The sequence below is a fragment of the Pundamilia nyererei genome, unplaced genomic scaffold (genome assembly GCF_000239375.1).
Source record: "Pundamilia nyererei isolate P.nyererei 1_Seehausen unplaced genomic scaffold, PunNye1.0 scaffold00097, whole genome shotgun sequence".
Taxonomy (NCBI): Eukaryota; Metazoa; Chordata; class Actinopteri; order Cichliformes; family Cichlidae; genus Pundamilia; species Pundamilia nyererei.
This window is the reverse complement of record NW_005187498.1, coordinates 1,597,740-1,607,976: the sequence shown is the minus strand read 5'-3', so window position 1 is coordinate 1,607,976 and position 10,237 is coordinate 1,597,740. Positions and strand designations below refer to the sequence as shown.

At 40.1% G+C, this 10,237-nt stretch overlaps 1 protein-coding gene across 1 annotated transcript in view; it reads right to left on the bottom strand.

Moving 5' to 3' along the window:
* Positions 1–4,042: 4,042 nt before the first annotated feature.
* Positions 4,043–10,237, bottom strand: part of kptn (kaptin (actin binding protein)) — a 12,254-nt gene continuing 6,059 nt past the window's right edge. The window contains exons 5-12 of the mRNA XM_005740120.1: positions 10,012–10,090; positions 9,019–9,092; positions 7,234–7,340; positions 6,067–6,150; positions 5,913–5,976; positions 5,685–5,820; positions 4,840–5,013; positions 4,043–4,451 (exon numbers count right to left, since the gene is read on the bottom strand). Coding sequence (XP_005740177.1) covers positions 4,287–4,451; positions 4,840–5,013; positions 5,685–5,820; positions 5,913–5,976; positions 6,067–6,150; positions 7,234–7,340; positions 9,019–9,092; positions 10,012–10,090 — 883 coding nt within the window. The 3' untranslated portion in view covers positions 4,043–4,286. The remainder of the gene's footprint in view (positions 4,452–4,839; positions 5,014–5,684; positions 5,821–5,912; positions 5,977–6,066; positions 6,151–7,233; positions 7,341–9,018; positions 9,093–10,011; positions 10,091–10,237) is intronic.

Below are 10,237 nucleotides of genomic sequence, written 5' to 3'. Positions count from 1 at the left end.
ATTTAAATCAGCTGTGTTGGATCAAGGACACATCTAAAACCTGCAGGACACCGGCCCTCGAGGCCTGGAGTTCGACACCTGTGGTTTAGGACATACATGACACATCATGTGTTGCTTTTTGGGATGTTTTGGCCTACATCACTTTGTCAAACAAGATTTTATTTATGTGTTTTTTCATTTCAACAGGTTTGACAGTAATCAGGCTTTGGTGATGCTAGTCAGCTTGGCTTGGCCACTAAATGTGGTTAATCACAGTTAATTCATTATTACATCATTTCCACGTACATCCATGTTTGGATAGCTTTTTTCCTGTAATAAATGTAACAATTTAAAAAACTGCATTTTATATTTACTTAGGTTAATTTTTGTCTAACATTAAAATTTATCTGATGATCTGAAACAAGTAAGTGTGACAAATATACAAGAAAGGAAGGGAGAAATAAATCCCATGAACAGTGCAGGAGTGAGTTTCAAAGATGAGGGCTACTCAAGAGATTAGAGAATTGTCAGCATATAGAGACAGAATTATTGCAAGAATATGGTTAGAAGCCCAGTGTCAGCCTTGTACCTTGTATTTAGTGTTACTTCCCATGTCTCATTAGTTTTATTCAGTTCACCTGCTCCTTGTTTTCCCCAGCTCTGTTGTCTCTCCCTGACCGCCTCTTATGTATATTTAAGCACAGTTTGCCTCAGGTCTTTGTTGTGTCATACTGTTGTTTCCCATCCTGCATGTTGCTTATATGGTTCCTGCTTGGATTTATAGCTTTTGTTTTTATCGGACTGAAATTGTTCAGATGATTGTTAGTGAGGTGAGAGTAAAAAAAAAGTATATTTGTAACTGGACAATAACTATTTTGATTTGCAATGGGTTTCTTAAGAACTGGAATTATCCCAGCTGTTTTGAGATGTAGATTAGGGAAGACAATATAATGACAATTATTAAAGTAGAAGAACAGGACAAATGGAATTTAACCACATGAATTGAAGTGGGTAAAAATGAGAGGTAGGTTTAATAGGTCTATAGGTCTATGGACAATAGACCGTGTAGTCTATTGTAAAAGGATACCTGTTCATCAGAAATAGATAAACTGGGTCTATTATGCATGCTGTCAATTCCATTGGAAAAGGCAGTGGTATCAATGTTTTTAATGTTGCAATATGAAATAGAGTGAAAAGAGTTTGTTTAGATAATAACATTAAAAACAGCTTATGGACTGATATAGAGGTCAGATGTTACTCAGTTCTGAGGAATAACAGAACAGCAGATAAGGCTAAAAATATGAACTTAAGAGTGGATGGGGAAAATCTAATTGCTCCAGGCCAAAATTATCGAGATGATGTGAAATCCCCTGTAAGATTATTAGTGATGGTCCATACGTACTGTACATTAAAATCACCCCGCAGAAAAACATTTCAGGACATGGAACAGACTGAATTAGCAAACTCAGAAAATTCACTTAAGAAGTTCTTGTTCAACTTTGGTAGGCGATAGACTTATCAAGTATAGTGGGAGTCTATTGTAAAACAATGGACTCAAATGAGGCATAGTTTTAGATATTTTTCTACTTTCCCCTCATTGTAGAGTATCAAGAGACCAGCACCACAACCACGCTCATACATACTCCCCTGCCCATGGAGAATAACAACAGGTGACTACTGTGGAGAAGATGAAACCATTGTTTTATTACACTGTCTGATTCTGACCAGATTCTTACTCTGGATGGCATTACATTGGCCTCCAGTAACACTGAAGAATCTAGGAGTCGTTTTTGACCAGAATATGTCCTTCAGTGTGCATATTAAATGAATATGCAGGACTGCTGACTTACATGTATGCTCTCGTCTATTCCCAGTCCCTTCTGGTGTTCCCCAAGGCTCGGTCTTAGACCCTCTAGTCTTCATAATAGGAGGAGCACCTCCTTACCTTTCTGATCTGTTAAGCATTACTTCTTCTGCCCGCTCACTTCGATCTTCTTCTATCCAACTTGCTCTGCCTTCTTTCGGCCTCACCATGGGAAGCAGAGCCTTCAGCTGCTCTGCTCCCAGCCTCTGGAACTCTCTATCCCCAGATATAAGAAACATTGGTTCTCTCCCTCAGTTTAAATCCCAACTCAAAACCCATCTGTTCAAATCTGCATATTCACTGTAAACTAATTATTTTTATCTTGTGCTTTTTGTTTTTTTATTGTTCTTCATTGTCATTGTTCTATTATGTGTCTTATTCTATATTAAGTGTCCTTGGGTGTCTTGAAAGGTGCTTTTAAATAAATAATGTGGTTCCTGGAGTATTTAAAAGCAGAATGGGAGGCAGAGCCTTCAGCTTCCAGGCCCCACTTCTGTAGAACCAGCTCCAGTTTGGATTCAGGTGACAGACACTATCTCTACTTTTAAGATTAGGCTTCAAACTTTCCTTTTTTAAAAAGTATAAAGGTTGGATCAGGTTATCCAGAATCCTCCCTTAGTTACACTGCAATAGGTCTAGGCTGCAATAGGTCTAGGGCAGGGGTAGGCAACTCCAGGCCTCAAGTGCCGGTGTCCTGCAGGTTTTAGACATCATCCTGGGTCAACACACCTGAATCAAATCATTAGTTCATTACCAGGCCTCTGGAGAACTTCAAGACATGTTGAGGAGGTCATTTAGCCATTTGAATCAGCTGTGTTGGATCAAGGACACATCTAAAACCTGCAGGACACCGGCACTTGAGGCCTGGAGTTGCCCACCCCTGGTCTAGGGATTCCCACGATGCACTGTTTGTTCTTTACTCAGCTTTTTCACTCACTGTGTTTTTACACCATTGCAATTAATCATTACTTACTCTCAGCATGTCTTGTCCTGTTCTTCCTGTTGAAAATGGGTTTTTCTTTCCCACTCTCCCAAAGCGCTTGCTCATAGGGGCTAATCTGATTTCTGGGGTTTTCTCTGTATTATTGAAGAGTCTCTACCTTGCATTATAAAGTACCTTGAGGCGACTGTTGTGATGTTGTTGCGCTATATAAATAAAATTGAACTAAGTAGCCATATTCCATTTTCTAAGAGACTAAGCTGTTGATAGGATTTGAGTTCTTATTTTCTCTTTGAGGCCAAGTGGTGCTGGAGTTTTGTAGTTTGATTTATTTATTTTTTTACGTGTGACTTTCAAGCAAAATCTCCCTGGTTTGCACTATGGAGGGGACATAAATGCCTTCTCGGTTGTGTCAGCAAATGCATCCAGTGTGTTTAAAAAAACAATAAATGAATAAAAACTCTAAAAATCCTTTGTGAATAAAAAAGTGGCTGCAAGTATCTTATAACATTCTGGTCCAGTTTCCACACTGGCAGTAATTCATCATGGTGGTCTCAGTCCCAGTAGTGTGAAATTTGGGGCATATCTGGGCCCCAAACCACGGGGTCTGGTTGGCCACTTAATCTGGGCCTCGAGCTCCACCTTGGACACTGGTATTGCCGCCCACATTCTGCTCTGGTTTGTGTGGGCTGGGTCTGCCCACCTTGTCCTCATTTGGGCTGCAAAGGAGCATGTTTGCTGGGGTATAAGTTTGCAATGTTTATATTGTTAAAGAATAATTTTGAAAGAGTGGTATCTTGTCAGAGTGAAGCCATTACTACTTATGCCTAAAAGAATACAAAGCTTAACAAATGAAAGCCAGATCAGGTCATCTATATTGGTAGAAAAGCATTTTTTGTCCAGCTTTGCACATTTTCTGCATTTTTGAATGATGTGATTTGTTGTTTTCATCTTGAGGAGCCACAGTAACCAGTGTCATGAGCAGTAAAGCTGTAGCATTATTAATCAAAATAATCACCTTCTGGAGGAGCGAACGCTTGGTGGCTGTTCTGCACTGAGCTAGGCTTTAAGTGTAAGCAGCATACTTAAGATGGCAACCTGTGGCATGTTACAGAAGTAACAATGTGTTTTATTATAAATAAAATGTCAGAAAATATTTAACTTTATCACTCTACTGAATCTGCTAAGCCATACAAACAAACAAACCAATCAGCTAACCTCCTTGACACAGGGAAAGATCAAATCAGACAAAAACAGGATATAAATATGATGTCCTTTATTACCTGCAAATAACTGTACACTGTCATCATGTCACAATTCAGCCTTTTTTACAACTATACCATGAAGCAGACCTGAGCAGTTACATATGACTTCTGAAACCAGTGTCTCTCATCAGCCTCCAGGAAGATGAACCCCTGAGAAAAATCTTCACGTTGCACCTTTAAGAGATTTCATTCTGAACCACCAGGATTTACACGTGGGGAGAAAAATGCAATACATTTGTTAATCTGAGGGTGTCTGCATTATACACTCCAGTTTCTGAGCTGGAGCCTCATTGTCTTCAGTGTGTTGTGCTCTCGCTGACTCCACCTCCGAGCTGGCCATTAGCGCTGACTCCCTCTGTGTGAGCCGCTCAAGGACCAAATCAGCGGTGCTGGAGAGACTGTGCTGCGAAGACAAAGGGGAGTGAAATAATGAGTGTCTGCAGGGGTGACAACGCTAACGTGTGGATTAAGATATTTATTTTTCCACAAGCAGATCATGGTGATTCTTTTTCTTTGGAGCTTAATATGGATGCTTTCTCATTCGAGCTGCTCAGTGATGAAGAATAGCACTTGAATCACAAAAGCTCATTCTGAAGGCGAAATCCAACTAAAATCATTAATGAAGTCATAAACGTGGGCTAAAAACCACATGAAATCATTTTCCGTTTAAAGTTTTGCAGCTGGCAACTCGATGTCAGCTCAAATACTTCTTCTTAGCTTGAGTTCAGCAGGCAGTGACCATGAGGACGCTACACAGTACCATGACTGTCACACAGGGTTCAGCTACAAACCTGTAAGATGTGCAGTCCCTTCAGTGTGAGAACAGCCAGCTCTCTCAAACCATCTGCAGTTAAATCCAAGTATATGAGGGACAGCAAAGGACTCTTGAAGCTCCGTCTCCACTGCAGCTGAAACTGTCCATTTTGTCCACTTCCCATGGGCTGGAATTTATAACACAGCAATTCCTGCATTATAGAAAAAGAGGATTTATATATAAATCTATCATTTTAAATCAAAAAACAAAACCTATAATCTTTCCCTTTCAATCATACTCACTTCCTCTGTACCTACTTTGCCACTTTATTCATGAGCAGATCTTCTATATTCTTACAATCAGAAAATCCCATGAAGACAGAAAGCTGTTAGTGTATCCTGCTAACGATACGGTGCCTATGTTTCATTTATTCCTCTGAGCCAGCGAGGTCCATTTATATTCAAAAACTATTAAAAACAGATCAAGAAGTCACAACAATGCACCGGCTCATATCTTCCTTCTTTGCTGTGAACAAACAGTGCAGTTTGTTTTGAGTCAATCCCACACATCCACAGCATCCTGCTGGTGAAACTAATCACCAGAGTAGAAATTATTTTTCTACAGCTACAAGTAGTTCAATAAATGCACTCCTTTTTTCCCAGTTAAGACCTACAATAAGTAGCATTTCCATGAAATGACTGAGCTTTTATCTTAAGTGGCAAGCAGTGAAAAAGATTTGTGTTCAATGGCAACCATCAATCATGGAGCTAAGGGCTTCAGGCCAAGGGTTTAAGTATTAAGAGATGGATAAATACATTGACTTTTATTAAAAAAGTAAAATAAATAAATAAAATACAGACTATCCATTAGTAAAGGTCTTACCTGTCCATATGTGCCCAACAGCACCTCCTTCTGCCCATCAAAATCCAGATCGATGACCAGAGCACAAACTACTGCATCCCACTGGTCACTTTCCAAGAGGCATGTGGCCTGGGACAAACCGTCCTTTAGGACATCTCTGCAATAAAAGACATGCAACAAAAAAACCTACAATTTCTTCGTCTTCAGAGAGAAAGCAAAACTGCACAAAACCATTCATTTGTCTCTGACCTGTACACAACTGCCATCTCTATGGTACTGGCCACTAGTAGGTTATAGCTTTCCATTTCCACACCTGGAAAAGAAAAAGAAACGGACAATCTTGAGGTGCGCTGCAGATTCACAAAGTGAAGCAGAGATCAGATGTAACAGAGGAGTATCGTACCGGCCTCTGTGTGGAAGCTCAGAGGGAACAGCAGCACGGTAGAGATTGGACTGTCAAACTGGACCCGCCAGCTCTGCAAAACCTCTGACATAAACACACACAGACACAATACTGAAAACACAAATACAGAAACACACTTGGGGACATCAATGATAAAGCCAAAATGATGGATAGACACACCCATAAACTTAATATTGCATGGACGTAATTAGGATTTGGCTTCTTTTAACATACTTCAACAAATCTTTAATAGAACTAGAGAACTTTTTATTGTAGAGAGCATTGTATGGTGGAATGTAACCTATGTTATGCTACGTGTGGGAAAGAATCTCATTTAAGATTTTAAAGATTTATAGTCAAGAACTCTCACTCTGGTCTTGATGCCAAGTGTCATGTCTGGGGAAAACCAGACACCTCTCACCACCTTGCCAATACCATCGCTACAGTGAAGCATGGTGGTGGCTGCATCACGCTATGCAGCAGGAACTGGGAGACCAGTCGAGGGAAAGATGAATGTATCAATATACAGAGCCATTCCTGATGATAGCCAGAGTGGTCTGGACCTCAAGGTGGGAGTAGATTCATCTTCCAGCAGGACAACAACCCTAAACACAGCCTACATAACAAAGGAGTAGCTTTGGGTGAGTGGCCCAGCCAGAGCCCAGACTTTAATCCGATTGAAAGAGAATGGAGAGATTTGAAAGTGAACCGACACTCCAACCTGTTGGAGCTTGAGCGATTCTGTAAGAAGAATGGGAGAAACTTCTCAAAAATAGGTGTGCTAGCTTGTAGCTTCATACTGAAAAAGACTTGAGACTGCAATTGCTGCCAAAGGTGCTTCAACAAAGTACTGAACAAAGGCTGTGAATACTTACATGTACATCCATGTCATATTTTTGGTTTTTCACCTTGTGATTATGGAGCATTGTGTGCACAATTTTGAGGTGAAAAATGAATTTCATTTATTTTTGGAATAAGGCTGTAATGTAACAAAATGTGTAACAAGTGACGTTGTGAATACTTTTCGGATGCACTGTATGTTCAGCATTCCTGCAGAGAAGCCGGGAGTTCAGTTTGACTAAGTCAGTGGTGGTTAAGGAATCATGAGACAGTCGTGTGATGGAGCGACTCTAAGAGGAACGTTCAAGTACGTTCCACTCGCCTCACCTAGCTCAGTCTGGCTGACCACAGCTAGTCCAACGCAGCCATTCTGACAGCCAAACACCGAGAGCCGCCGGCCTCCAGCTATGCTCTGTATATCCATCCACAACACACTGCACAGAGAGAAGGAAACAAAAACGTGTTTACAGATGATACGTGTGTTTTTTTCTCGTATCGATAACAATGAAAGTATTTACCCAACTATCATAGTTTGCTTCCAAGAAGCCAAACGTTCTTGTCATTGTTAAAGTAGACACACTTGTTCAGGCTTTCTGGAAGTCATTCAAACTTTTTCTTTGGACACTGGCTACTTTTTCCCTTTTTTCAGAGAAATGCTTTTTGTTTGTTAAGCCGTTATTATTATGATGCTAAATAAACAACAGCTTGATTAAAAAAGGCACCTAACTCAAGGGACGAATCTTTGCTTTCTACAATAGACAACTTAGTAAAAAACGAATTTTAACTTGTATCATTAGACAGTTCGTTACTAGCGGCCCATCACAAAAAATACAAATTGCTCCCAGTTCATTAGTTTAATCTTTGGAAAATTTCCAGAGATGTGCCTGACAGTTTGACGGGCATAAAATTATATTTTTGTGCCAACGAGGTGATTCCCAAAGAGCTACAGTACTGGGAATAATTATTTGGCCTCTTCCTGATTACTTAGCTTTGTGTAAATCTATCATACTTAAATGTTTCAAATCATCAAAGGAATTTTTATATTCAAAGATAACCCGAGGAAATGCAAAACTCAGTTTTTAAATTATGAATTTAATTTATTTTATGAAGAAAAAAAACTATTCAAGCCTACCTGACCTGTCGGAAAAAGAAAGGAAAGCGTCTGGCACTCTCGGAGTAATTTAGGTAGGCTGGCTGGGTAGGAAGGTTCCTGCTATTGCAGGTTTTTTCTATTTGTTAATAATGGCTCTCACTGTGATTTGCTGAAGTCCCACATCTTTGGAAATTTCTTTTTTACACTTCCCAGACTGACAGATATCAGTGACTTTGTTTTTCATCTCTTGCTGAGTTTCTTTAGGTCCTGACATGATGTGCTGCTTTTTCTTTTAGAGCTCTTTTTCACAGTAAATCTATTCATTTCATTTTGTTGCCTGGTGTATAAAAATGATCACTTTATGAGTTTTAGTATTATCTGTATTTATTTGTTTCTCGTTAAATCATTATTGTATGGGAGGTGTCGGCAGGTATTACACAACAAATCCAACATTTTTTAAAGGCACTGAGCAAAGAACAAGACCAAAAACTGAAGACTTTCCCCACACTGAGGGTGTGAATGCTTGTCTGTCTCTCTGTGTTAGCCCTGCTGCAGGTTGGCAACCAGTCTAGCGTGTAGCCGCATCTTGCCCTATGGGAGCTGGCTCAAGCCTCGTCGTGACCCTTAATCGGATAAGTGGAAAAAGAATGGATGATAGATCTGAAACATGTGGGACTTGTCTCGGTCTCATTGTTCAACTCTCAGTGTTGCCGACTGTTATTATATGCACCATCCTCTTCGTAACTTCGTATCTTAAAACATTCTTTCCACATTTCCATGCTTCCTTCGTTACTCAAACTTCAGTAAATGACACTATAATGACATTATCGTTCTTGTGTATAGTAATAGACCTGCTAACTGAGTACAAACAAACTGTACAAACAGTGATCAGAACAGTAAGCTGGATAATGTGGGAAATCATGAATCTGATTAACAGAGAAACACATAATGCTCATCCCTCATCAAACCCAATCAGCCCAGCGGCCACATCCAGAGAGATGAGAGCTGAAGGGACTCACTTGCTGGGAAGCTGCTGCAGCTCGGGGAAGAGTCTCTCCACTGGCTGCTCCTCAAACTGATGCAAGGAGGCGTTCTGTTAGACACAAGAGAGTCAGGCTGAATGCAACGCTGATGTTTGCATGATCAAAGTAAACATCTTCAGATATACAAAGTTACAACAGATTACAATCATATTTTATCTCCAATGCTTCCTGTAGTATTAGTTCTGTTGCATGCATCTATATGGTTTCATTTTACATTTTGGAAGACGATTAGGATTTTTTTTTTTCACAGTTTTGGAACAAAAATCAGAATTCTGACTTTTTTTCATAAAATTATTTTAAAAAGAATCTTTTAAATGATTTTTCCTGTCTGATTATATTCAGGTTCCTAAGTGAACACTAAAGCAGGGTTTACTTGCTGTGATCTTTCCTCCTGTTCATGCTAGCCATAACAAAATCCCTTTATTATGTGCTTCCAGTGGAGGTGACGAGGAAGAACAAAGCACAGTTCTTGTTTTCTGCTAGTATGAGGCTTCAGAAGTATGACTGAGACAAATCCAATGGCTGTTTGGTCCAACACTCCCTCTGGAATTTCCAGGGATGGTGTCCCTGCTGAGCTGCAGTGGAGCTTAGACAACACATAGAGTGGGTTTCACAGTAAACAGGCTCTCACTGTGGAAGACATTTTTATTTTTGGCTCTTCTGAAAGGCTGAAGTCAGATTTTACTTTATGTTCAACAATATTTTTAAAGAAAGATGTTTGAAGATTTTTTCCCCACAGCTTCCACTGGGAACACAAAGAGAAGCCATCCAACCGTTTACTTTCTGATGGTTAGACATGAGAGGTGATTCCCAACTCTAATGTCTGCAATCCCCTACTTAGTCTGCTGCTACCGTGACTCCACATAATGGATAAAGGGACTTGCTAGAGAATACATTGATACACAGATGAGAAGGAGACAAATATTTTAAGTTGTCATGAGAATGCACTGATCTGGTATTGTTTCTGACCTCCTTGTAAAGGTGGATCCTCTGGTCATGACCGCTTAGCAGAAACACCGTCTCACTCCCTCCTTCAGCACACTGCACTCTGACAGACAGAGGGAGACAAGCTCACTCACATGATAAATGGTAAATGGACTGGTACTTACAGTGGGGCAAAAAAGTATTTAGTCAGCCACCGATTGTGCAAGTTCCCCCACTTAAAATGATGACAGAGGTCAGTAATTTGCACCAG